This window comes from Cavia porcellus, unplaced genomic scaffold (assembly GCF_034190915.1).
Source record: "Cavia porcellus strain 051 isolate PalLab524CR breed Dunkin Hartley unplaced genomic scaffold, mCavPor4.1 scaffold_32, whole genome shotgun sequence".
Taxonomy (NCBI): domain Eukaryota; kingdom Metazoa; phylum Chordata; class Mammalia; order Rodentia; family Caviidae; genus Cavia; species Cavia porcellus.
In genome coordinates, this window is record NW_026947515.1 from 26,360,449 (window position 1) to 26,388,214 (window position 27,766).

Genomic DNA, 27,766 nt, shown 5'->3' on the forward strand with positions numbered 1-27,766 from the left:
TGCCCACCTCTGGGGGAGGGCGGCAACTCCATCTCCGCAGGCCTGAAGCCCTCGCAGCAACTTTGGCCTCTGATTGCACTGTGGCCCCTCCAGCCACATGGCAACCTGCAGATCTGGTCATCTAACCCTGCCTCTTCCCTCCCAGACCTTCTCCTGACTACCTGTTCCCCGAGGTAAAAATCCTCAGCTTTTACAGTGTTTGCCAGTTTCCTCCACCTCTCGTCTTTTGGGGGCTCTGCCTTCTGAATATCCTTCCAGTTTCTTCATAAGAAGAAATCTTGTCCCCTCACTCCTTGTTCCTCCCACCACAGGGCTTTTGCACAGGCTGTTTCTGGCCAGCAATGGCTGACTTCTGTTTTTCCTGGTGAATCCCTGCTCATCCTCCTGAACTTGGCCCAGTCTGCCTGCTCCCTGCCCAAGTAAGAGCCCTTTGATGCACTCTCCCCAAATTTTTATTGCCACTCTCACCTGACCTGGATTGTATGAATACATAATTGATGTCTGTCTTCCTTCCCAAAGGGCCATTCCCAGAGCCCACAGTTGGTCATATATGCAAATATTCAAGAAATATATGTGGTAGCTCACGCCTGTAATCCCAGCACTCAGGAGGCTGAGGTGGGAGGATCACTGGGAGTTCGAGACCAGCCTGGGCTACAAAGTGAGCTCAAGGCCGGCCTGAACTGCATAGCAAGACCCCGTCTCAAAAAAGACAAAAAAGAAAAGAAAAAAAAAGAAATATATGTAGAATCTGCAAACGAAAAAAAGAAAAGCATCTGCTGAGATATCTGGGCTCTGTAGAGCTCTCTGCCAACATTTTCCAATGCATCTTCACAAAGGAGCAGTGGGTCCAGCCTGCGGGGCACCCAAGAAGTCTGCGTGGCCACACTTTCAGTGTGACTGTCACACTGCAGCAAGGCCTCAGACATCCGATGGGTGCAGGCCCCAGGGACAGCCACAGAGCAGAGCAGAGCAGAGTCAGCATCACAGATGCTAAGCTAAGCAGACCCGAGATGGGTCAAGCCCAACATTCGAAGGACCCAGCCCTCAGCTCGGAGATGGGCGCAACCTGCAGGGGCCGTAGAGGCCAAGTCTGCTCTCCAGGGAATCATCAGGGAAGAACTGAGAGCAGAGAGGACAGAAAAGGCAGGTGAACTGTGACCCTGGGAGAGGCACCGGGCGGGGACAGCTAGAGGCTTGGTGCTCACACTTCTCACACCCGGGCGGGGGAACCACAAGGGACCAGGAAGCAGGCCAGAGCTCCCAGGTTAAGTGGCTCTAACACAGCCCAGGAATTCCCTCCCAGTTTTCAGGGTCTTGGTTGGCCCCTAAGACTTCAGTGTGGCCAGGTATGGTGGCGCGCACCCTGGGAGGCTGAGGCAGGAGGATCCAAACTTCAAATCCAGCGCAGGCAACTTAGGGACTTAATGAGGACCTGTCTCTAAATAAAAATTAAAAAACAGTTGATGATCTAGTCCAGGGTGGGGACCCGGGGTATGGTCCCTAGTACTGTCTCCCACCAAAATCCAAAACAGAACAAAGCAAAAAAAACCCCATGAGGCCCTTGGTGGCTAAGAGCCTTCAAGAAACTGAATTCTGCTGAGAACCACTGAGCTGGGCAGTGGCTCTGTCCCCAGTGGAGGCCTCAGGTGATGCAAAGCCTTGGCCACCACCCAAACTACTGCTGGGAAAAACCTTGGGCCAGGATCGAACTGGGTTTCTGGCCTCAGAGACCAGAAGGTGATGTACGTGCACTACAGGATGCTGCTGAGCCTGGGTGACTTGGGACAGAAGGGTCAACGGGGAATACACTTCCCAGGGACTCCCTCAGGGTGTGGGGTCTTGGGGTCCAACTTATGTTCAGAGCCCAAGGTTCCCAGGGTCAGGGGCCCAGAGACAAGGCAGTGGCCACATGACCCTTCTCACACAGACGTGGAAATGGCTTTTACCTGTTCCATTGGTCACAGCGGAGCCCAAGCACTCCCAGACTCAGAGGGAGGGAACACAGGTCCTTGTGGTAAGAAGTCCCAAGGCCAGGTATCAGAAAAGTACAGGAGGTAAGACCCTTCCTTCTGTGCAGGGTGTAAAGCCTCTTTCACACACACACACACACACACACACACACACACACACACACACACCCCATCTTCCTCTCATTTGCTGCAAGAATCCCATTCCTTTAGCACAGGTCCCTCAACAGGTGGGCGATTCCTAGGTGTCAGTTTGAAACCCACTTCCCACTAGGCATGGTGGCTCATGCCTGTAATCCTAGCACTCGGGAGGCTGAGGCAGGAAGATTGTTGCGAGTTCGAGACTAGGCTGGGCTACAAAGTGAGCTCAAAATCCAGCCTGAACTGCATAGCGAGACCTTATCTCAAAAAGACAAAAAAAAAAGAAACCCACTCCCCAGAGACTTCACCTACAAAACTTAACTCACACCCCCACACCAGTTTCCCCTATTATAACTTTTTTCTTCTGAGGTTTTTGCTTCTTATCTTTCTTTTTTTTTTTTTTTTTTTTTTTTGTACTAGGAATTGAACTCAGGACCTTGTGAGGGGAGCTGGGTGCGGGTGTGACCCCTCAGAATCCGGGACAATCCACAAATCCCCCCGCAGCGGTGCGCCTGTGGCTTCCCCTCCGCACCTTCTCCCTGCTCAGCCTCAGGGGTTCCCAGTCCCCCGCGCCTCTCTTGGTCCCATTAGCTCCGCGTGGCCTGGGGCCTGGATAGGCTGTGGCTGGGCGACGTGTCCGCAGCGGCACCTCAGGGCAACCGCGCCTCTTTCTCTTGCAAACAGGTTTCCCACTGTCGGCTAGAAGTGACGAGGCTTCTGGGATCCCGGACCCCGAGGAAGTACCGGTAAGAAGAGGGGAAAGGGAAGGGGATTTCTGGCGGTGTGATCCACGTCCCCTGCGGGCTGCGGGGAATTCGCCAGCACTCTCTGCGCGTCGCCACCGCCCCAGCTCCTTCTCCCCTGGGCGCAAAGGCAGGCAGGCACCACAGCAGCCGGGACTCAGCCTTGCCCTGCCCTGCCCTGCCCGCTGCCGGGAACGGGCCGCCTGCCCGTCACCTTGGCTACCTGGCAAATTCTGACCGATTCTGGAGAACCATGTTTTGGCGCCACCTCGGCAAAACTGTCACCACCTTCCAGTCACAATTAATCACTGCTCCTATGTCCCCTAAAAAAAGAAAACCGTTTTATTATGGAAAACACAAACACCATTTGTAAGAATTGAAAAGTAAAGCAAATTCTTTCGTGCATCGCCGTGTAAACCACCCGAACTGTAAAGACGCTGGTCTCGGTGTCTGCCCCTCTGCAACGGCCCGCGCAGACGCAGCTCAGCTGGGATGCCAACGTGTTTTGGTACAGAAACTGTCATCAGGCCCAGCACGCCCATTTTACAGAGGCGCAAAGTGAGGCCCCGGGTGGCCAGTAGAGTCCGCCCTTTGGATTATCAGGCAAGTAGGAAGTGGTGTACGGTACTTAAGTATGCGTCCTGCCCTGCCGGGTTCAATAAACCAGCGTGCCCGCCCCGTAGCCCGCCGGTCCCATGGGGCTGCTGTGCGCACCTTCCGCTCGCGCACCCATCGGGCCGGGACTCCGGACGCCGAGGGGTCGCGGCCCGGTGCACGGACCACACGCGCCTCGGCGGGACCCCGGGCCGAGTTCCCGGTGCTCCCCCGCCGCGTGGCCGAGCGCCCGGCCAGGTGCTGCGCGCGCGGGGCGGGGCGGGGCGGGGCGGTGCGGTGCGCGCACCTCCGCGGGGGGGCGGGGCGGCCGGCCCCTCCCCCCTCCCCCCCTCCTCTCCCCTCCCCCTCCGCCCGCCTCCCGCGCCGGGGATCGGCGACCCAGGAGCCCGCGCCCCGCGGCCTCGCCGCCACACTGCCCTGGGAGCGGCCGCGGCGGCACCATGAAGAAGTCGTACTCAGGTGGGCGCCGCGCCCGGCGTGGGGAGGGTCGCCGTCCTGCGCGAGCGCTTGTCACCTGCGCCCCGGCGGCCGGGGGCGGTGGCGGCCACCTAGGGGGCCTCGCAGGTCCGCCTGGTCCCCGGACGGGCTCCGGGGCCCGGCGGGGACGCAGCCTCCTCCCCACGGGCAGGCCCGAGGGGTCCCGGGGCGCCGAACCCGGCGGCGACGCGCCGCTGTCCCTCTCCTGGGCTCCACGGCGTCGCTCCCGCGCCGACTCGGGCCACCGGGCCGGTGCCGCTGCTGACGCTGGCCGGGGGTCCGTGTCTTCGTCAGCCCTGCTGGCTCCGGGTCGGAGGGGCCGTGGCGGGGGGCGGGGGGCGCCCTCCTCCGTGCGCACCCCTCGGCCGGAATCGCTGACTCCCGGGCGCCGCCCCCGTGGGTGCTGTGGGCGCCTGTCGGGTCCGCGTGCTGGGCGCAGCCTCCGGGGCTGGTGCCCCAGGCCGCAGCATCCTTCCTCACAGTGTTCTCCAGAGCTCTCTTCCTGGTGGGCTGGGGAACCACGCTTCACACAGGACAGTCCCGCAGTGCCCAGCGTGGCAACTCGGGTTCAACCTTTGGGTCTCAGGGTGCCATCAGCCCGCTGGTATCCTGACACCACTGCAGCCGGTGCCACCTTCCTCAGGGGCAGCGGCCGGACTTGACTCCGGGAATCAGGGGGCCCTGGGAATCGTCCTTCTCTTACTCAGCAGTTCAGGTTCACAAACAGGACAAGTTAGACCCCCTTAAGGGCCAGCCTGCAGTCCCCTCTTTTTCTTCTCTTCTCCTCCTTTCCTTGCGATCCAGGGATCCAGGCGGGATCCTTTGTCTGCTTCAGTCCTTGAATAATGAAAAGGGGTTCTCCCTCTACCCACCCCCAGGCCTTCTGTGTATATCCCTCCTTAACCCATTTGGACCCAAGCTTTCAAGCTTCGCCAAGGACCTTGTGAATCCTTCTTTACTGATAAGAGGAGGGAATCGTTGAACTGGAGCCGGCCAAGTCATTCAGACCTGCCTTCTGCCTTGGGGCTATTTTCTGTTTCCTCCTGCTTTCCATATTCAGGAACAAAAATGAATAATAAAGAATACCTTGTCTCAGAAAGGACCATTCAGAACTTCCCCTAAATTCCCTTCTGGGTCAGCAGCTTCGGATTTCAGCATTCACACTGGTGTTGCAAACATGCCCTTCGGACACTGAGCATAGCTCTGTCTCCAGAGCTCTATTTCGAATCACCCACTGGTACGCTGGTGGGGGAGAGGGGCTTCCAGGTGGCACAGGGCTGGGACTGGCGCTGAGCCTCCTTCCCACCCCAACATGCTCCAAATGCTTGGGATGGTTGTGGGCATCGCGGGCCACCCGGGATTCTCCTGGGCCCTCTGGCCTGGAGGGGACGGTGTTTGCTCTTGGCCTAGGTTCCTGACCCTTTATCTCCTGCTGGGGGTCTGGAAGTCGAGTGCCCAGATCCTCCCAGAACATAGGTGCTTGGCATTTCCCCCAAGGGACCCCAGAAGGGCTGCTGTGATAGCAGACTTGGAAGTCCCGAGTCTGGGGCCTCCTAGGAAGGGGGTCCAGCCACTGCCCCCTACTCTTCTCTGCCACACTGACCCCACCTCCAACTCAGGTACATTTTTTTTTTTTTTAAAGCTGAAACTTGTTGAAGGAGGTGGAAGGAGTGGAGTTTATAGGGTGGGTGGGAGCCAGCTCACTTAAAAGCAGGCTGTGTGGCTCCTGCTGTTTACCTACAGGGGCGGGCCTCCCTACTGTGGGCAGAGGGAGGTCCTGCTCCCCACCTGGCAGTGATCCCAGGGGTGCTGGGTCACTGGCCTGCAGTTGTATGGGATGGTGTGCTGGGAAGAGGGGCTCTTGGCCCTGTGTCCTGTGTCCCTGGCCTGCTGCAGACAGCTTGTCCTAAGTAGAATCACTTGCTGAAGCCAGACTGGCCCCTCTGCAGCCACCAACGCTATGAAATTAAGGAAAGTAGCAAAGAATGTTAGAAATCTCCCTAGTGTCTGAGAATCCAAGGGCAACCAGGGAGGGTTTTAGTCTTTCCCTAGACTGAGTGGGCCCAGAGAAGTACACTGGGGTGATGGAACACACGTGGCCAGAGCTGGACAAGGCACCCAGCTGGCGATAAGGGGTGGTCCTTGCTGTCCTGCTCCCCAGGAGACAGGGTGCAGGTGCACCCCTGTCTTCCAGCACTACAGCCTGCAAATATGCGCCCCCACCCCAGAAGGGCGAAAGCTTTTAGGGAAGGCGAGATGGAGCTGGAGCTCAGGGAATGAATCGAGTTGTGGAGAATGAAGAGTCTTTCCAACCAAGGCCAGGTGCGGCTGCTGCAGGGAGCAGGGTGCAGGGTGCAGGGTGCAAGGTCAGGGGCGTGGGGGCTGTACCCATGTGGCTCCAGGCTTTTTCTTGGTGTGCCTCACTCATCCCCTGCAACGCGGCAGGGTCATAGCCGGCCTTGGGCAGTGTGGCCTTGTGGCTAAGTGTGTGTGCTTAGGGTTGCCAGGGTTTTGGAGCGAAACCTCAGGCTGCCGCCTCCCACCGTGGGGACCAGGTACTTAATCTCATGTGTCACATTTGCTTATTTGTTATCGGGGGTGATACTAGATTAAGAGACTCTGTTCATGGACAGGCTTGGAGGTGCCTGCTCTGTGACTTGTAGCCATATTCATGGTTACCGACTGGGTGAGGGGCTGTGCCACCCAGCAAGGACATTCTGTGAGCTTCTTGGCCTCTCCTTGCCTGGCCTGGCCCCTTTCTGCTTCTCTCAGCGCCAGTCTTCCCCCTTCCTGTCCCTGGGATTTGGAACTTGGACCTCTGGCATATGCAGGTCCCCTAGAACATCTGTCAGTGTCCCTGGCTTCCCTGCCAGTCCCTTGTGACAGGCTGCAGAGGACTGAGCCGAGGCCCACCAGCCCCTGAAGTGGGGTGAGTGTCTGTCTGTGTACCTGGGAGTTGCTCTGGGGTCCTTTGTGGGGGTCGGGAGGCGCCTGAAGTTCTGATCTGGTGACTTCTGTAGAGTCCTGGCTGGGAGGAGGCTGTGCCCAGAGGAGGCAGCTTGGACAGGAGTGTGTGCAAGGCTGTCAGTGGGAACGCAGGCTCCCCCACCCCAGCCAGTGCTCCTGGAAGAGGAGGATTGTGCCCTCCAGGAACCCTTACTTCCGAGTCGGCTCCCTGGGTGACAGGGAGGGAAGGGTGTGAACCAGGGCTGCTGGCTCTTTTCCATTTGCAGCTCTGCTCTGGTTCCTGTTGCCTCTTGTCCAAGCTTGTTTGCTCTGGTGTGTTTGGGGGACCTGGCAGCAGAAAGCCTCCTGGTGCAGCTATCTTGTGGTTCCACGGGGCTCATGGCACCCCGAGAATTCCCAGTTGTGAGAGCTGGCTAAGCCTGAGTCCTGGGCCAGTCTCCTACAGGGGCAGCAGGCAGATAGGAATGCTCACCCCTAGCCCACAGCATCTGTGCAGTGGGCAGCCTGCCTGCCAGCTTCTCTCCGGCCTCAAAGCGGGTCTGAGAGCTGAGTATAGTGAACCAGGGCTTCAGACAGCTTCTGGAGCCCCTGTGTGACTAGTGCAAGCCAGGGCAGAGGCAGAGGGGACACGAGATTGTCACTTAGGGGCAGCACTCTGGGGTCCATGTCTAGGTGGACCCGGGACCATGAGTTTGTTTGGAGTTCCCAGGTGGGAACTGCAAGATGTCCCACCTGTAGCTCCACAGAAGGAGGCATTGTGTGTCCTTCTCCTGGTCCCCTGCCAGAGCCTGCCCACCTTAGAGATTGTCCTGCCCATCCCAGACTGCCCTGAGGGCCCCACATGGCTGGACCAGAAGCTGTGCCTTGTTCTGCGTGTTTGTCCCTGGGCAGTGTTGCGTGGGCTGTGCAATTTGCTTAAGATGTCCCCGATAAGGAAAGTTCAGGACACACTAGGGCAAGCCGGGCCTTGAGCAGACCCTGAGCAGCAGATCCTGGGCCAATCCAGCAGGCCCTGGGGCTGCGGGAGGGCAGAAGGCTCCAAAGAGAGGTCCCAGCCCCAGGGGTGTGAGTCTTTGGGGTGGGGAAGGAGGGACTGGCTGGCTTTCTCTACCTGTTTGTTAGGGCTGTTACCTTAGAAACTGTCCAGGCTAGGCTGTTGTCAGGAGATTAATAGGGGATCAAAGGATCCAGTGACGCTTCCAGTAAAGAACACAAATGTATGTGGCCCCACTGTGCTGGGGGGCTCCTGGAGAGACCTCCAGCAGAATCCCCTGGAAGCTTGGACCAAAGGGAGTCTCTCTGCATGAGTGCAGAGGCCTGGTGGGGAGCCACCACGGGGCAAGGTCCTGGGTCCTGTGATAATCAGAGCTGTGGGCTGCTGAGTGTCCCTGGACGCAGTGAAGTGTCCTGTAGCAGGTAGGCTGGTCAGCCCTGTGCCTTCCCTGATGGGACAGCTGTGCCCAGTCTCCTGAGGTCCTGGCCCATCTTGACTGTTTGTGTGGATTCAGTCATTCATTCTAGAACCATCTGTAGGGCACTGCTGAGCACCAGGCTCTGTTCTGGCTGCTCCCTGATGGCTCTTGGCACCAGCTCTGCAAGGTGGCCTGAACTTGGTCCCTCGAGGAGGGGCCACTCTGCTCCCAGCCCAGTTTCTCTTTGCCTGATCTCCTTCTCCCCACTCTGGGCCCAGGCCCACTCACAGCTGCACTGAAGAGGACACCGAGCTGCTATCGCAGAGGCAGCTTGTCAGTGACCTCTTGGCAGCCCTGGAATAACTGAGCTTTGTCCCAGGCCTCCGCTGACCTGGTTCTCCAAAGCATGACAGTCGGCAGCCTGAAAACCTCCAGGACAGGAAACGGGAGCAGCACGGGGAGCGAAAGACAATCCCAGCTTTGGGTTGCAGAGTGGCCCTTGCCCTCTCTGGCAGGCACCCAAGTCATCCTCCAAGCCCCAGTGTCCCCTGCATGCCCTGGAGTGCTGGGGTAGAGAAGAGGAGAACCTGAAAGATCTTTCCGGAGCTGCAGACTCACCAGCTCCTCCAACACCTCTTGGCTTGGGGTTTGAAAGGAGGGCCCAGGCAGGGGTGCCTTTCCTCCTGGTGGTGGACATGGCTTTGGTCCCTGCCAAGGTGGGTTGTGTTGGCCTCTTCCTGGCTCCTAGGGAGGCCTTGTTCCCCCAGGACCTCTGGTGAAGTCTCAGTCACGGCTGGGAGTCTCTAGTCCCCCTGTCACCGAATTTGGAGCCAGGAGCCGATAGCAGCTGAGGAAGCCCCTGAGCCCTGTGTCCCGGCACCTGGTCCTCCTCGGGCCAGGCGTGTTGGGGCAGCGGCTGTCTTCCTGATTGGAGCTGGGCTCCAGGTAAGTGTGGTTACTTGGGAGGGCTGGGCCGTGAGCTGGCAGGCCGCCTGAGGCCTTGTGCTTCAGATCAATGGATCCGCATCCTGGGGCCTCTTTTCATAGGCTTTCCGTAAATCACAGCTCCTGTTTCCATCAGGATCAGATCCCAGCAGGGGGATAACACTCCCGTAACCCAATCCACTTGGAAGTGGGTTAGAGCCAACCTCTGGTCTTCCAGCCTGCTAAGGACTGCGCACAGAGGGTTTGAGGAAGTTGGTTGCAAAGTTCCCTAGCGATCTGTGACTTGGGCTCTGTAGCCATTAGGTAGAATGTGTGTGTGTAGGGGGCTGTGACTCAGGTGGCCCGGCGTGCAGACAGAAAGAGGGGGGCAGCAGGGGTGGAGCAAGAGCCAGGTGGCAGCACCATGGGTGTGGCGTGGGGGGAGAAAGCTGGGGTGACTTCTCGAAAATGTTGCCATCCTGCTGCCTCCCCCACCAAGGTGTGGCCCTCCTCAGCTGGGGGGGGGGTGGCATTCCAGACAGCGGAGCTTTCGGGTAGCTGGGGTTAACCCTTCCCTGCCAGGCCTTGGCATCTTTGCTTCTTGTCTTTTAAGGAACATTTTCTGTACCGAGAACACGCTGTGTTTCTTCTTTCCTTCTTTTTGTTTATTATTGTTGGCTGCTGTCGGTTGTATATTATTACTTATTGCCAAATAATGAGACCAGGAAGCTGGAAGGGAAAATGCAGCCTTTCCAGGGGTTGTAACGTTTCCTTCTGAGTCCCCTTCAGGGCTTGTCCCCACATGTGCACGGCAAGTTACTGAATTGTCAAAGGTACAGAACATGTTTTCAGAGCTATGTGTTCCCCTTAGATTTTGCTATTTAATATTTGATTCTGCTCTTTTCACGGGAAACTAGATCTCAGGAATGGCCCGTCATGACCACTTTAATGGCTTTGGAGGTGAATGGCTCATAACTTACTGACCTGTGGGGCTGGGGATTTAGCTCAGTGGCATAAGCACCTGCCTTGCAAGCAGGAGGTCGTGAGTTCGATCCCGGGTACCGATAAAAAAAAAAAAAAAAAAAAAAAAGCTGTTTTCCCACCCCCCCAAAGAAAGTAATAAGCACTAAGGAGTAATAAAATCCAAGATGTGTAAATTTTGTTGTAAAAAAGAGAGGGAAAAAAAAAAGAAAAAGAGCTCTAACGGATATAACAGCAAGTGTGTTTGGGGGTGTTAAATAGCTGACTTTATCAATGTTTTTGGAACATTGAACACAGCTGTTTGCAGTCTCCCTGTTTGAATGTCCACCTTGTGTTCTTTGATACTGTGATTTGAGGAACTATTTTCAAGAAAATAGTGTGTAATCTACTAGCAGGTAATTTCTTACTGTTATGGTTTTTTGTTTTGTTTTGTTTTGTTTTGTTTTGTAGTTCTGTATTGCGTGTACCCTTACGCCGCTTTGGTTTGTTTTGTGTTTTTCTCTTTTTCCTCTTAAATTAAAAAAAAAAAAAAAAAACTTACTGACCTGTGCTTGCAGCCGCTTCTGGAAGAGGTCTGCTGCTGTGGACTGTGGTCTGACTGTGCCGTCTTGATGCTGCAGTGTGAGGTAGATGCAAGCTGCTCCTCATAGCTGTGGGATGCGGGCTGGCCGGGTGCTAGCTTCAACCCCCTGCTTGCCATCTTCAAATAAACTCTTGGGTCCACTTGCTTTGTGGCTGTTTTTGTCTTCAGTAACGGTCACAGGGAGGCCACTTGTGTGTGTTTCAGTAGTTAATTATAGGAGACATTAGCCAAGATGAATCTCTTCTCTAGCACTCCTGGAGTTGCTGGCAAAACCATAACAGACCACAGCTTTTTATTAATGTATCTAGTGGACAGCAGACGCCACCTGCCACTTAGCACCTGCGGCTCCTTCCCCACCCTCAAGGTGCACCTGTACCCCAGGAGCGGGCTCCAGTTCCCTGGGGCAGCCCAAATGCCCCATTGGGGAGATGGACCAGGTACCTTAGTTGGTGACCACTCATCCTGCTAATCACGTATTTGTGCACCCTTTTCTTCTGGAACCTTCCAGTTCCTCAGGACAGTAGACAGGGCTGTCACCATCTCTCTGCCCGTGCCTCAGCCATCCTCCTTCGGGTCTGGCCAGTCTTGTCCCTTCCCTCTCTGTGGCATAGCCCCGGGTTGCAGCCCAGGGACCTGATAAAGTTGGGTGGGCTGGGTGCCTTGGGTGTCTGTCCAGAAGCCTCCTGTGCTATGGAGCACCCAAGGCTCTGGGGGGTGCTCAGCTAGCTCTCATTGCTAGTATAGTGCTCCCCTGTGGTGGGCTGATAGCTCCTTGTGTGACTGGGTCTCGGCCTGTACCGGGATCTGACAGGGTCGCCAGAAGTCCTTGAAGTCCTCATTATGCAGTTCAGGCTGGCCTGGACTCACTATGTAACCCAGGCTGGCCACCATGCCTGGCTCCTTGGACAATTTTGGAAGGGCCTGTCTCAAAACAATTAGCTGGGTACACTCCTGTGACCCCCAGCACTCTGGAGGCTGAGGTAGGAGGCTCACAATATTGAGGCTAGCCTGGGCTATGTAGTGAGTTCAAGGTTAGCTTGCACTACATAGTGAAACTCTCTGTCTAAAAATGAAAGAAGTTTAAAAGCTTGGGGAGTTAGTTCAGAGGCTCTGGGTTTGATGTCCAGTGCCCCGCCCCCACTATGGAGGTTAACACAGCCTGTGGCAGGTCGCTGCTGCGGTGTAAGTGAACGTGTTGGCTCCAGGGTCTTACACACGACAAGCAAGCACTCTACCTCCGAGTGACATCCCCACCCTCTGCTGCAGTTTCTTTTCCTACACATCCAAGCTTCTCCTAAGTTCTGCTCAGTGTGGGATCCCCAAGAAGAGGGAAACGGTGAGGGGCGAGGCCTCTGTGATTGATCTGGTACATCACTGCTTTTACTTCTGATCAGGGAGACGTTTTGTTTTGACTTGGCATGGAGGAGAGTAGAATCCTTTGCTTACAGCTTACCTCTGGTGGTGGGAATAATTTTCCGTAGGTTAACTCCGGGCTCTGCACAGTCCAAACCCCACCACTTCCCCCTGCCCACATTTTTCCGGCGCCAGGCACTGCGGGACATGTTCTTGTCTGATGGTTTTGGATTCTGCATGGTAGCTGGAACCGGATCTGGGCGAGGAGGGAGTGTTCCTGGAATCCGTTTCTACCTTGAGATGGCAGGCCGTCACTGAGCTGCACAGGGAAATAGCTGGGAACTACATAAATATACCCCCACTCAAGCCAAACGAAACAGCTCTCCAGTCCAGCTTCTCCTTGGCAGGCGTCTCCAGATGCTAACGATCCTTCACTGCCATCTCACCCAGGAGAAGGTGGACTGGGCAGGAACTTAGAGTGGAAATAAACTGTGACTTTAACCAACTGTAGTTAAAATAGTTTCTGTCTTTGAATCTCACAGAAAACTTTTGGCCATGTGAACGTGTGGTTAGAGTGCCTCCCGAGTGCCTTGAGAGGGATCCTTGGGGGTGAAGTGCCCTTGGTGTGTTTGGGGAATTAGCACTGGCCATGGGCAGGGGCCTCCCTACCCCAGATCAGAGGCTTGGGTGAAGGGAGTCCTGCTCCCACAGAACAAGGGCCAGGGGCCCTTTTGTGGGAACTGGGGCCAGGGCAGGCTCCCAAGCAGAAGCTGAGGCCACAGCAGAGCCAAAACCTGCTGCTGTGGACACTTTCCAGGCAAATTAGAGGTGAGGGGAGACGCCTTGGCTTCTCCCTGCTCCTGTCTTCTCATTCCCATCCCCCCAGTCCCAGGCAGCCCCCAAACCAGCAGACCAGGGAGCCTGAACCCGCAGCCTGCAGCCGTCAGCCCTTCTGCTGCACCAAGAAGGGCAGGGAAGGTGAGGGACCAAGGGTGACCAGGGCAGGATGTGCAGACAGAGCTGCCATTTCCCCACCCCGAACACCTGCAGCCGGCCCCATGTCACTGCTGGTGACAAGGGAGTGGACAGTAGCTCTGTGGCAGCCACCCCAGCTGGCCCTGCAGTCAGGACAGCGGCTGTGGACATGGCTTCCCATCTGGGGCATCTAGAGTTTGTCTCTGTCCAAGTCGCTGCTTGAAGTTTGACCCCCAGTGTGACTATACTAGGGATGGGGCTGTTGGGAGGCAGGGAGGTGAAATGTGTGGTCCTGAGGGTGGAGCCTGATCTGGGAGCACCAGGGTCCCCATAAGAAGGGAAGAGAGAACAAGACCTCTCTCTCTCTCTCTCTCTCTCTCTCTCTGTCTCTGTCTCTCTGTCTCTCTGTCTCTCTGTCTCTCTCTCTCCACGGACTCAAGCATAGAGAAAAAGGCCCCGTAAGGATGCAGTGACGGGCAGGGTGCCACATGGGCCTTGGACTTTGGCCCCTGGAACTGTGAGGAGATGGATTTCTGCTGAGGGCACAGCCTGAGAAGATGAGACACCGGCTGAGGGGGTGGTGGTCATGCTGTGAAAGTCTCATCTCATCTGAAGAAGCCAAGGATGCAAAACTATAGTTCTTGAAGTCTTCTTCCAGCTTTGAATTCTTTAAAAAATATTTATTGAGCACCTGCTGTACAATTTGGATCCTAAATGACCCCTGAAGCTTCCTATGCTAAAGACTTGGTCTGCAAGAGCAGGGTGTGGTGGCGCATTCCTGGTAATCCCAGCACTCCAGGAGGCTGAAGCAGGAAGATTGTTGCAAGTTCCAGACCAGCCTGGGCTACAAACTGAGCTCAAGGCCAGCCTGATCAGCAGCCTGTTAAGAGGTGGTGGCCTGTTAGGAGGTGGGGGCAATGAGAGGCCTTTAAGTCATGTGGGGCGTGCCCTTGAAGGGAATATGGGGACCCCAAGCCCTTGTCTGTCTGTCTGACTGTCTTTTTGCTTCCTAGTGGCAGCTTTGCCCCACAATGCACTCCCTGTCCTGATGCTGTATGTTCCCATGAGGCTCCAGAACAGTGGAGCCAAGGGACCATGGATGGGACCCTTGGAAGCCACAAGTCCAATAAATTTTTCTTCCCTTTAAATCAGTTTCCTCGTGGCGAACAAGCAATGCCCTTCTCTCTTGGTGCTTCCATTCTGGGTGAAACAGACAGAAAACCCATCCATCTGTCCATCTGTCCATCCGTCCATCCATCTGCCAAGAGGAATATCAAATTGCATGGAGTGCTGTGCAAACAATTAGGGCACAGTGGTTTGATAGGAAGTGGCTGATTGGCCATTTAGATGGAGCGGTAAGGGGTCACAGAGAAGGTGACAGAGACAAGGAGGAATCAGCTATGCGAAGACCATGGATGGGGCCAGCGTGCAGGTTCCAGCAACAGCAGGGAGGCCAGTGGGGCTGGCGGGGTGGCGGGGTGGAGAAGAACGAGGGAGGGCAGGTCCAAACAGAGGCGGGGACACTCATTTCACATGTAGAAGGAGGAAATGCGTCACCTCCCAGATCACAAGGCCCAGCCCAGAGTATGCAATATCGAGGCCTTCAGAAGGTGATGGGACGGTTATTTTCTTAGCGCATTTTGAGTACGGAGAATGACGGGACTGGCCTTACTGTACTTGGCAAATTTGCATTCATGTGGGTTTTGCTTATTGCATGAAGGCGCTGTTGCATATAAAGCAGTTTGAGGGTGTCAGACTGAGTTGCCTTCAAGTAGCTGGCGGGAGAGCCTGACAACTACAAGGTCAATGTCATGAAAATTACGGCTGTCCTTTGGGCTGGGACATTTGTTGTGGTTCAGGGTCCATTTGTCCCTAAAGAAACATCTACTCGGGGAAGTGAGTCAACAGCAGAGTGGCCAGGGATGGGTGTGTGGCCCTGAATGCTGACATTCAAGGTTCCCTGCAGCTGTCTCTCTGCAGTCGCTGGTGGGGGTCACTGTGATGGAGCTGGGCAGTTTTCCCCTCGCTCTCCAAGCCCTGCCTCCCCTCCCTCCCCTCACCAGAGCAGAGCTTCTCCCCTGGGGGTGTGACCGCTGCAAGGGACCCGGTGGCCTGGAGGACGCTAATCCTAGGAACTGGAAGCTGGCTGGTGTGACCCCTGGGTTTTCTTTCCCCTGGCCTCTTGTTCCCTCTGGCTGTCTGTTTCTGCATCTGACTTCCTGGCCTCTTCACATCAGCTTCTCTGCAGCCCAGCCACCCTTTGGGAGTTCCTCATTCCCCCAGTGTCCTGGTGATTCCTGCCACAGGGGTTGCTGGGTGTCCTCCTGGGCAAAGGTCAGCCTGAAGCAGGTCCGATGAGGGAGGCTTCTGACTCTGTGCCTGTGGTTGGAGAGTCATTGTGTGTGTCTCAGGCCTGAGAGCAGGGCTGAGCTGTGCAACTCAGTGTAAACACGGGGACCAAGTCCTTCAGCTTTCCCCTTGGCCCCTTCCACTGTGGGACATTTCTGGGGGCTGAGGGGTGGGTTAGATGGGAGTTGGAGCAGCCCTCTCTCTTCTCTACTCTCCATCCAGCTCCCCCTGGCCTCTTCAGATGATGAGTTAAATGTGAATTCCAGATAAGCAAGGATTCATTTTTAGTGTGACTATGTCCCACAAAACATTTGGTGTACACTTAAGCCTTAAATTTATTCACTGATGATCTGACATGCAAATTAGACCAAGTAGCCTGTGTTTTAGATGGCATCTTTATGGGGGTGGTGCCCAGCACCTAGCTGCCCACTGGTGAGCCTTGGAGGGAGGGGCTCTGTGGACTCTTGGTGGGCACTGATGTCTCATGCTGGACATGGCCACCAGGTGGTTCGAATGCCGGCTGCCAGTGCAAGCAGAACGAACCCTGTCGAGTACATGTGCCTATCTTCCTGTCCCCATCAGTGAGACGGATGACCACTGTGGGCTTAGCACTGAGAGAGGGGCTGGCCACAGTGGTCACCTCTGAATCTATGGCCCCTTCAATAATGTCTGGTGCAAAGTAGGTGTTTGATGAATATTTCCAAGCAACCCCTTTGCAACAGGGATGGGGAAGGGTCCAGAAGCCTGCCTTCCAGGCCATCCCTTCTGCTGAGATAGCATTTGACCTGCAGGACAAAGATCAGAGTGCAAAGGGTTCCTGTGTGTGGATGAGTACTCTGAAGATTGCTGGTGGCTCACTGGTTTGTAGCTCCAGGTGTTGGCCTTAGGGTGGGAAGGGCATTGTGCTGGGGGGATGGGGCTCACCTGGAAGGTCTAAGTTCAGCTCCCCTTCCCAAGGGCACACTTTTGCAGCAGCAAAGGGGAAGGTGGGGTGAGTGTTATCGCTTCATCTCAGGGTCCTTCACAGGTGGCAGGTGGCGGTGAGATAAGCCTGGAATCAAATCGCTCTTCATGCCCACCTGCAGCCCTTGACTCTGACCAGGCTGCTTCTGTGAGCAAACACAGAGAAGGGGATGGTGACCCTGTGTCCTGGAGCCCCCATCCCAGGCCCAAAGGGGACTGCCCAGCCAGGGCAGAGGCAGGCCTGCCTAGCCGAGGGTCCCTAGACCTACCTTCTTTTCCTGAGGGGCTGTTGGGAATTCTAAGAAGAAATTGGGTGTGATCATGGTCTGTAGCTGGTTTTGTGTCAATATTGAAAGCGGATGTTTGTGCACAGCGAGGTCGCCCCATGCCTTTCGGTAGAGGGAAGCTGTCCAGGTCTGGGGCACTCAGAGCAGTAACAGAGTGTGTGTGTGTGTGTGTGGGGGGTGGCAGTGCTGTCACCTCCCACCCTGGATTAAGAGGTCTGAGCTGTGTGAGACCCAGGCTGGTTTGGGGCTGAGGTTCCTGGATCACAGGAGCATCTGTGAGAATCAGAAGCAAGAGCAGAGGAGAGAAAGATGGCGCCTGCCATCCTGGTCATTCAGACGATGACAGTAATACATCCAATCTGGAGTCCTTTTAGATACTCTGTGCCTGTTCAACTTTTTAATTTTCTAGGTTTCATCATAAAAACTGGGTGAAAGAAAAAAAAATAAAAAGGGCTCCTTTCCAACTCCATTCTACTCTCTTCTATTCGGGATCCCCATGTTACGAGCCGGTGGGGGGGACCCCTTGGATAGGCACCTGGGCTCCCAGACACAGAGCCAGTGCCCACCTGGAACTGCACATGTAAAATCAGGGAGGGGGTCAGCACAGCCCCAAGCCAAGTGCACCACGGCGGTGTGGTGTCTTGGGGGAGATGCGCCCAGGGCCTCCTGGGGCGCCCCGCTTCTCTCTAAGACAGACCAAGGTCTCGAGAGCCTTGGCTATTTTGTTGGGTGTCCTCCCTCCAGCTTTCTGGGCTGCCTTTTCTTGGGTTTGTGATGCTGGCCGCCGACAGGGCCCCAGCTACACTTCCTGCCTCTTCCAGCCTGCCTCACCAGAAGTGTGTTTTAGTAGTGTGGCCTTAGCTTAGTAGGTTTGACTGATACCTAGGGTTCCTGAACATTTATGAATCTGCCTTTGTCCTGAGCCAGGTGAGTGAATGTGAGGTGAGGAAGTTTGGGGCATCCCTTGGCGGGGCTCCCCAAATCCTGACTATTTTCCTGGGATCAGGAAAACTGTCACCTCATTAATATGCCCTCTTCCTGAGAGCTGGGAGGGATCTGTCTCCCCTAAATTAGGAGGGAGTCCAGTAAAATTCCTGGGGTGTTGTTTTAAGCGGGGGGACAGCAGTGCTGGGCCCCTGCTTGAAGGGCCTTGGTTAGAACTCAGATTTTATTAGAGCACCTTGGCCCAGGGCAGCGTAGTTATAGGTCTGGGGTGGTGTGCATGTCTAATACTATAATAATAGTATTGCAGAGTATAATTGCTCTAATAGCATCATTTTTGAGTGTTTATTTTGTGCCAGATGCTATGTCAGAGGCTTCTAATATGTAGCCTCACTTATGCTATATTTAAAAATAATTTTTTTGTTGTTCGTCTTTTTCATTTTTATTGGTACCGGGGATCGAACTCACGACCGCCTGCTTGCAAGGCAGGTGCTTATGCCGCTGAGCTAAATCCCTAGCCCCAAAAATAATTTTTTAAACTGATGTATCAAAGTTGTACTTTTTTTTTAAAGCAGTACTGGAACTTGAATTCAGGGCCTCAAGTTACTCATGCTACTACCGTGCTGGCCCCACATTGAGGGGCCGATGTGACATTTTTGATACAGGTCTACCTATATCTGTTATGTAATGTTCAAACGGGCAGCCATTTCCACCCTCAAACACTGATCTGTTCCTTGTGGCAAGGAGGCCCTAAACCCTTGGTCCTAACTCGTTTCACTTAATCTCAACAACCCTAAGGAAACAGCAGCAGCTCTGTCCCCACCGGCCCACAGGGAGTCTGGGATCAGAGAGTGAGCATCACAGCCTAGTGCTGGAGCCCTGCGTTTGAACACAGAGCTCTGATTGCCAACTTTCCCGCCTCCCAGCCTCTGAGGACACCCGTCCTTTGGACCTAACTGACTCTAGGCAGCAGGGTTTCATAGGGTCTCCTTCCCAATTTTTTTCTTTTTCCCTCCTATTTATTTATTTTGAAACAAGGTCTCATTGTAGATCAGACCAGCCCTTGAACTTACTATGCATCCCAGGCTGACATCAAATTCAGTGATCCTCCTGCCTCAGCCTTCTAAATTCTGGGATTACAGGCGCGTGTTACCACGCCTTACCAGAGGGTTTTTTTTTTTTTTCTTTTTTTCCAAATCGTATAAAAATAACTCAGTTCCTCACTGGAATGCAGAGTTGCTAAGTGTCTTGGATGCCGGCCTGGGGCTGAGGCCCCTGGTCTCTTCCAGGGGTGGCAAGCGTGTCTATAGAGTGCCAGGGAATCTCAACTCCTCTCCCTTTCTTGTTAATGGAGCACACTTTGCATTTTCTCTGTGCCAGGAGCTGCCTGGCACCAGATGCCCATTTTGGGAAATCAGAACAAATAAACAGTGTAAATAAAATACAAACTCCACCCCAGAAATCAGAAACACATGTTCTTTTTCTCCTATTTCTACTCCCCTGGAGGAGGGGGATCCAAAGGGGTCAGATGCCCTGGGGATTTGACCTAGTAGATCCTTTTTGGTTGTCCTCTTGCCTGAAAGCTAGAGGACAGGAGGGTGGGAGCGGGTGGGGGTGGGGCCTAGCTGGTCCCTGAGGAGCACAGGGCAGCCACTGTCCCTGGCACCCCTTGCAGTGCAAAGACGTAGCGGGAAGTGACTCAGCCCACAGGAATGCTGGGCTCTGTTTTCCCTCACAGGCTGGCCATTCCTTACCCTGCGGTTTCCATACTGGGGCACTCTGGACTTAGGGCCACGGCTGCTGGTCGCTGACACCACTCAGCCCTGGACAGCTGCACTGCCCAGCAGTTCAGTGATGGCACACGTGTGGAATGCAGGACAGATGATGGTGACGGTCGTGTGTCACTGCGTACAGCACGTCTCCTGCTTGGCCATGAAGGGTTCACTGCTGTCGATGGTGGTGAGGTGACCTGGTATTGGAGATGGGGACACCCAGACTTGCTCTTCTGCCTTCACTCAGCCACCCCGGACCTGGGCAGGTCACCTGAGCCACACCCTAGGTTGCCTTCTTTTGATATATATACATATATATATATATATATATATATATTTTTTTTTTTTTTTTTTTTTTGGTCTTTTTGAGATAGAATTTTGCTATGCAGTTCAGGCTGGCCTTGAACTCACTTTGTAGCCCAGGCTGTCCTTGAACTCCCAGATCCTCTTGCCTCAGCCTTCCAAATCCTGGGATTAAGCCTGTGCACCACTGGGCCAGGCTCCTCTTTTGGTTTTAAGGAAGCTGTCAGTTCTGGAAGCCAGATGCTGGCCTTTCCTGACACACCCAGCTCTATAGCCATGGGCAGTCTCTGTCTGGCAGGGTTGGCCCGGACTCCCAGAGTTTCCTGGCCTGGTCTTCATGGCTCAGCAGTGAGCAGAGGTTAAATCAGTCAGTGGGCACCAGGGGGAGGATGCTGGTGGCTCTCTGTGCATGGTCACAGGTGTCGCTGGGGTGGGACCCTGCCGGAAGACCCAGCCATTGCTGACTCTAATGGGGTGGGGGCACCTGCCTCCTGGGCGTGGAGGGTGAATGTAGAAGCTCTTCAACTCGTCCTTCTTGAAGCCACTCCCCCAGTCTGGATGCTCCCAGCTGCTGCCCACATTGCTGCTTTCTATCATGGGCAAGCTCAGTGGAAGCAGGGTGCTTCATGGAGTTCCCTCAACTTCAAAAGAGGTGAAAGCTTAGAAGTGCCTGACATAGTGCCTGTACCACTTTTCGGGGCAGATGGTGCCTATTCTACGCTTGGATGCTGAGTCTTCTGCTAACTCCAGCATCCTCCACATGTAGACTTTGTGTTAGGCCCTGGGGCTCATGGGAGGAAGGCAGATATGCGGGACCCACCTTAGCTTTGAAACTTTCAGAAGCCAGGTTGGCGCCACCCACTGCCTGCTGGTCACAGTTTAGCAGTGTGCTTGTGGGAGGGATGAGAAGATGGGTGGGTAGGTGGATGGATGGGTGGGTACCTGGGTGGGTGGATGGATGGGTGCATGGGTGGGTGGGTGGGTAGGTGAATGGCTGGGTGGATGGTCAGGGTTGGATAGTGGGTGGATAAATGCGTGAATGGATAATGATGGGTGGGTGGATGGATAGGTGGGTAGGTGAGTGGATGGACAGTGAGGGTAACTGGGTAAGTGGGTAGATGGGTGGCTGAGTGGGTGGGTGGATAGGGCCTGCATGGCAGGGTGGTGGCTGGTGGGTAGATGCAGCAAACCTCTGCAGCACTCTGGGGAGGAGTCCGCCCTCTGACCTGCATGGGTTTCAGATGGTGGAGGCTGCAGAGAGGTGATGGTTCAAGCTAGACCCTTGGTTTGTTAACAGGGCAGGCATGTTCTTGCTGGACTGGCTGCGGTGTCCTTGAGCTCCCTGAAGGATGGCTGCATGGTATGGCCAGTTTGGGACACCCCCGGAGCACCATGGCCTGGCAGCAGCAAGGCGGCTGCAAGTGCTCTTGGTGTGCCCCTCCTGGCAGCCTTTAGGATTTGCTCAGTTTAGCACCTTGCAAATCTTGCCTCGTTGGGACTTGTCTGCCATAAGCCTCTCCAGCTGGCAAGTGCCAGCCAAGGGGCGTGTGCTGGGAGGCTGTGTGCAGCGTGGCACGGGACCGTGCTAATGTGAGGCTCTGGTCTTGTTCTCTCCTGGGGCAGGGAGAAAACAGCTCAGTGCCCCCCCCAAATTCAGCCAGGCTCTCCCAGCCCTTGGAGGCATGGGGGTGGGGATGGGTTGCCCCATTTCACAGAGTCTGGTGTACAAAAACAGTCCTAGGAGGGACTGGCCTGGGCCTGGCTGAGCACCAGGCCCTCTCAATCAGCAGAGGGCCACACTGGTAGGTACACCTGAGCATGGCCCAGATCTTGGAGTCTCACTGTGACCTCAGGCACTGGCTCCCTTATCTTTGAAGCCAGATAGTGACGGTTTTGGGGAGCACTGTGTGAAGGGTCTGGCCCAGTGCCAGCACCCAGCTGCGTGATTGTCATCACTCCAAGGTACAGGTCTGCAGGACTGGAGTGACCTGGTTCTGGAGCCCTAGCAGGTACAGAAGTGACACATATCTGTGTCCCACTGAGTGGTGGGGCCTCCGTTGGCCTTGTGTGACTTCTGCCTTTTGTCTGCTTTAGGAGTCACGCGGACCTCTAGTGGCCGTCTCCGGAGGCTCGGCGATGCGACAGGCCCAGGTGAGTGGCTTCCTGGGGCCTTGGGGCCTTCAGAGTTGAATCTCCACTTGGCATTTCTGGGTGCAAGGCCCCTGTGCAGAGAGAAACCAACTTTGATCGTTCCCCATATAAGTGGCTTCCAGGCCTCGTGACACCTCTGCCAAAGCCAGCTTCCCTGGAATGGGGGTGTCCACCCCTATGCATCACCGCCCCTAGGCAGAGGTGAGAGACAGCAGGAGGTGGAGATGGCAGGAACCGTGGTTTGAGTTGCTGAGGGACAGTGGTGCCATGGAAGGGTGGGTTTGGCCGTGGCTGCTATGTGCTGATTCTGTGTCCAGAGTCTCCACAGCTGGCTTTCTGTAGCCTGGCAGGATAGAGGAGGCCCTGCAGATAGGGCGTGATCTGGGCCTACGTGAGTGGCCTCTGGGGGTGTCATGCTTTTTTTGCATGTGTGTAAGTTTTCCTCAGTAGCCAGTGTGTTCACAGGGAGTGGCCAAGACCTTGCCCACTTGAGCATTAGATGACTGGGAACAAGGGCTACCACTCCTGGCGTGGAGGTGCTCTGCCAACCCCAGGGTCCAGCCCAGGCAGGGCAGCATGACAACAGGGCACAGGGTCCTTTGGGGGCGCTCCCTTCTTTGACCCCAGGGCTGTGCCTGTGTGTCCTCTCCCCATGAGCACCCTCAGCCTTGCAGATGTGACCCAGCATGGACACCACAGGCTGCCCTCTCCTTGGAGCCCACCTTGTCATTTCTTGGCTCTCCAGTGGTCAACCTGGGGGACATATGTCCATTTTGGTGGCCCTTCTTCAGCAAGGACATTGAGTCACAGCAGTGAAGGGATTCACCCCCTCTCCCTCCATGAGAGATGATGCACTCCTGTGCATGTTTGTGTTGGGGACCAGCTGGGTGCCAGACTCCAGGCTGGCTGTTGGAGGCGTGGGCTCAGAACAGGCAAGACTGTGCCCTCATGTGCAGCTGCTCTAGAGGAAAAGACAGAAGTTACGGAAGGAGATGGGGGAAGTCCACACAAATGGTGAATCAGAGCTGCAGGTTTTGATCTTGCCCTCCCCGTTACAGATTGGGGAGCCCTTGGCGACAAGGGGTAGGACCTAGCACACACACATCAGCCCTGCTCTGTGGAACAGCTGGCAGAAGCACCCCATCTCCCTGTCTGGGAAGGGGCACAGGCAGCAGCCACACTGGTACATTTATTCTGTTCACTCATTCATTTGCATAGAGCTAATGTGTTTATTTTCAGTTCATTTCTACTCAAAATCCACTGGGACTAGAGGCTATGAAAATGGCCAGCCCTGAACCATGCTGGGCCCCAGGATTCTGTGCCGGAAGTGTCCCTGAGCCCACACCCAGGCCAGCCAAACCTTTTTGCCAGTCCTGCAGAGCTGCAGGCTGCCTGGCTCAGGCCTGATGAGGGTGGCAGGGCATGGGGTGGGGTGAGGGTGATGTGACCCTGTGGGCTGCCGTGCAATGCTCGCGCTGTGACGTCCACAGGGGTATGTGAGGCCCTTGCGGTGCAGGATGAGACTGGGTGTGGGAAGAGGAGGGGGATGCCCTGGCTGGAGGCCCCTGGGGCTGCTGAGTGATTCAGCACCGTGGTTAAGAGGTGCTCCACCCACTGCAGCCAGGATGGGCTGATAACCACTGGACAGCCCAAGCCACAATGTGCGTCTGGGGTGCTTTTCACCAGCACGCTTTGGCTTTGAGCTGACTGCCTCTCCATCTCACTTCTTGCTGGTCAGCCTCAGTGGAGAGAGCTTGTGGGGCCCAGCCCTTTGCAAGGGGTCAGATCTCAAAGGACCAGCACTCTGGCTGCATGGACAAAGCCTCCTTCTGCTGCTGCTTCCCTGGGCTCAGCCTGGCCAGTTCTGTGCCGTCAGCACTTGGCAGTAAAGCCTTGGCTGTCTTGGACGCCTAAGGCATAATTTGCTGAAGACCAAAGCTGCAAGCCTGCGATCTGGGTTTTGCCCGGGGCTGCCTGCTGACACACGCAGTCCTCTCCCCAGGGCCACGGGGGCTCTGGTCGAGACACCCTTTCCTCTCTTCTTGGCTCCCAAACTGCTTCTCTCTGTGGTGATCCAGACGGGGGTCTTTCCTGGGCCACAGCCTCCCAGTCCCCTCTGAGGCCCGCATTTACCCCTCTCCTCCTGCCTTTCTCTGCCACACACCCCGGCTGATCTGCCGGGGATCCCACCTTCTCCTCCCCAGGAGGCAGTGGGAGCGAACCACACAGCGCTTCTTCCTGGGTTTCACAGCCTTGGAGCTGACTTTGGGTCTAGGCCAGGAGTGGCCACTAGGGGCGCAAGTCACAGGCACACAACACCCACTGGCAACCGTAGGTGAGGTCACTCACTCTCTGCCCTAACTTTGAAAAATATGGCATTGTTAGACAGATAAGAAAAACGAAGAGAATAAAATAACAAGCCAGGCATGGTGACGTACACCTGTTCTCCCAGTACTTGGTGATGCTGAGGTAGGAGGGTCATAAGTTTGAACCCAGCATGGACAACTTAGTGACTCATTTCAAAATAAAAAATAACACAAGGGCTGGGGAGGTAGCTCAGTGTCAAAGGCCCTGGATTCAGTGCCCCGCATGGGAGGTTGAGGTGGGAGGATTGCTGTGGGTTTGAGGCCAGCTTGAACTGCAGAGTAAGACCCTGTCTCAAAACAAAACAAAACATCGGCCGGGGATTTAGCTCAGCTGCACAAGCGCCTGTCTGGCAAGCATGAGGTCGAGTTTGATCTCTGATTAAAAACAAAAAGAAAAACTAGTAAGACACCTGAGCGCCCACTACCTTGCCTAAACTCGGGCCTTCCAGGCGCAGCCAAAGCCCTGTGACCCCTCCACGCCTCTCTGCTGCTTGGTGTTGGTCCTTCAGGTGTGGCTGTGCGGCCCGGTCACAGTCAGCACGGTCCGCGTCTCTGGTGAGAACACTCAGACCGTGAGCGTCACATACTTGCCGTCCTTTTGGGTCAGCGCCCCTCTTTGCTTGTCCACACACCTGATGGCCCTGAGATTCAGCCACAGAGGTTTGCACAGCTCTGGTTCATGTGACTCACGCCAGTGGTTCCCAGGGGAACTGGCCTGTCCTCTTGGCCTGCCGGAGGGCTTCAGAGGCATAATCTCTGTCACAAACACTCTGTCCCCTAGCGTGTGTGTGAGTGTGTCTGCCTGTGTGTGTGCCCAGGTGGGCTGGGCAGGCTACACTGATGCCACCTTTGTGCTTCCGAGCGGCCTTCAGGTTGTTCTCCCACACCTGCTCCCTTTCATTCTCTGAACTGCTCTGGGCAGCCGCTTCCCAGCTGCAGTCTTAGCAGACCTTTGCCCTGGTTTCCACACACACAGCGTTTCCTGGTTATGTCTGAGTTTCCCTACCTTAGTCTGTGTCCCGGGAGTCTTTTCCCTCTACGCTGACAGCTGGCGTGTCCTGGGTCCTGCTTTTCCTCTTTCTCATACCTCTGGGGTCTATGGCTTCACCCCCAGCCCCACCATCATCCCCTTTGTAATGGATTGAATAGTGTCATCCCCAAAATTCACGTCCATCCAGAACCCCAGAAACTAATCTGATCTGGTTAAAGACTTTGAAATGAGGTCATGCTGGGCTTGGGAGGGTCCTAAATCTGGTGACCAGTGTCCTCATAAACAGAGGAGAGGCCCTAGAGAGGAGAAGCACTGTGGAGACTGAGGGAGAGATTAGAGAGAAGCATCCACAAGCTCAGGGTCTCTTGGCAAGGGTTCTTTCCTGTAGCTCTTCAGGAAACCAGTTTTGTCTACACTTTGGACTTTGGGCTTCTGAGACTATGAGAATTCCGTCCCATAGACTGAAGTCTCTGGGTTGTGGCATTTGATGACAGCAGCCATAGGACCCTCATGCATCTGCTGCAGCTATTGGGATAGATGACCCCTCCTGTGGGAGAATCTCAGCCCTCATTGAGGCACATGGGTACCTGAGGTGACAAAGGCCTGTCCCCTCCTGGCCAAGCTCCGGGGGCTGGTATCCCCCCAGCACTCTCCTGCCTCTTTTCCTTTGATGGGATCTCTTTAAAACCACTTTGTTCCAGACCTAGCATGGGCCCCACCGCAGCCTAAGACTGGTGACACTTGGCTGTAACTATTTGGAAGCCACCATGCCCAGTAGACTGTAGGTGCTGGGAGAGCAGGGCCCATCACGCAGCTCCTGCTGTTCCCCAAGGCACAAACGTGCCTCATGGGGGGAGCTGCTGGAGGAATGGGTCACCAGAGCCTTCCTTTGGGGAACCCTTGGCTTGCCCTTTCATCTCCCACCCATGGGTGCCTTGGTGAGAACCAAGGTTCTCAAGCTGGAAGTCCAGCGTTGACCTTAACCTCTGTCTGCCCAGTATCCCCAGGTTAACAGGCGGCCAAGATCTTGTCCCCTCTGGCTTCCTCTACCGCAGACATCAGCCTGTGCATGGCCCTGGCATGTCCTGGGCAGGTTTCTGCTGTCTCTCCTTGGACACACGGGTACCCTCACCCCCATCCTATCTCCTACTGCAAGTCCCTCATCCACAGAGCTGATACTTATGGGGCCTCTGGCCTGGCTCGTGGCCAACGGGTCCTTCCATCTGACAGAACTGGTACAGTCCCCTCCTGAGGGCACCTGTGTCCTACCATACCTCACCATGAATAAACTCTGTGCCCAGCCACAGGCTCCTGGCCCTTCCCTGCCCGGTCCTGACCCCGTTCCATGTTTTGTGCTTCTGCCTGCTCCCTTCCCCATCTAAGAGCTCTGCTTCAGGGTGGTTGCTCTGTTATCAGCCTGGGAGGTGTTTTCTCTGCAAAGCGGTGCTCTCAGTCTTCCGGTCCCAGCTGGGCTCCAGGACAACTTGGGTCCCTCTTGTCACATCCCATTAGCAGGCTGGTCTTGGTGATTTCTGTCTCCCCTGCACAGAGGCCTGCAGCTGGCTGGCTGGCAGGCGTGCTGTCCCGGCACTCCGCGGGCAGTCAGTAAGCACTGCCGAATTGAATTTGATAGAAGTTTGGGAGAATTGCCCAAAAGTCAGTTTAAATGTCAGCTCTCTTCTGCTTGGGCTAAGAAGTAACTTTTCTCATTGTTTGCCTTCCGGGGCAGAAAGTTATGGAGAATGTGTCTACAGAGAGGGAGAGAGGAACAAAAAGGGTCTGGAAAATCGGATAGACCCTGGGTACTCACAGTTATTTAAATTTAAATTATTAAAAAATAAATAAATAAATAAATTTAAATTATTGACATAAATGAAAAGCTGTGTTCACGGGTGGCCCCATCCCACTGGACCTGCTCCCTAGCCACACATGGCTGTCATACTGAAACAGTTCCTCCAGGAGCTGTTGTTCTGGGTCATTGACACGTTGGAGTCTCAGATTAGTTGTTCACCCAAGAAACATATATGGAGCACCCACTGAGCAGGCACAAAGGTGGGCTTGTGGTGAGAAGTGGAGCCCACCTCCAGTTTGGGTTCACTGTGCAGAGGAAGGGACCGTGACCTTTGTTCCACATGGATGCTCCTTGGGCTCCCTGTAGGACTAGCTCTGGCTGGGCTGCAGCCTGGGATGCACGGCTGAATTGAGGGCTGCTATCCGTGCAATCTGGCCGGTCTGGCTTGCTTCGCTGTGTCTTGGTCGCTTCGCACGCTGGCCTGGACGTGCTCCCAGAGCAGCGGGGTGGTGGCCCAGGGCGTTTGTACCCATAAACCTTGCAGCAGGCCCAGGGATAAAGAGGAGCTGGGTTGTATTTAGTTAGGAAAACAGAATCTTGAGGTACAATAAAAAGTGGAGGAAAGATTTAGGAGAGGAATGTGGTGGCCCCAGGCCGGGAGGCTTCGGCGGCAGCCAGGCTCCACGGAGGCTTGGAGGGTCTCGGCCAGCTG

General features: G+C 55.3%; 1 protein-coding gene and 1 long non-coding RNA gene across 2 annotated transcripts in view; both read left to right on the forward strand.

The window, feature by feature from the left end:
• Positions 1 to 3,826: 3,826 nt before the first annotated feature.
• Positions 3,827 to 27,766, forward strand: part of Septin9 (septin 9) — a 154,183-nt gene continuing 130,243 nt past the window's right edge. Inside the window, exons 1-2 of the mRNA XM_063242220.1 lie at positions 3,827 to 3,925; positions 21,849 to 21,905. Coding sequence (XP_063098290.1) covers positions 3,907 to 3,925; positions 21,849 to 21,905 — 76 coding nt within the window. The 5' untranslated portion in view covers positions 3,827 to 3,906. The remainder of the gene's footprint in view (positions 3,926 to 21,848; positions 21,906 to 27,766) is intronic.
• Positions 6,514 to 12,662, forward strand: LOC134474391 (uncharacterized). The gene is made up of 2 exons (XR_010045233.1): positions 6,514 to 9,267; positions 10,785 to 12,662. It is a non-coding gene; the product is annotated as an uncharacterized LOC134474391 (long non-coding RNA).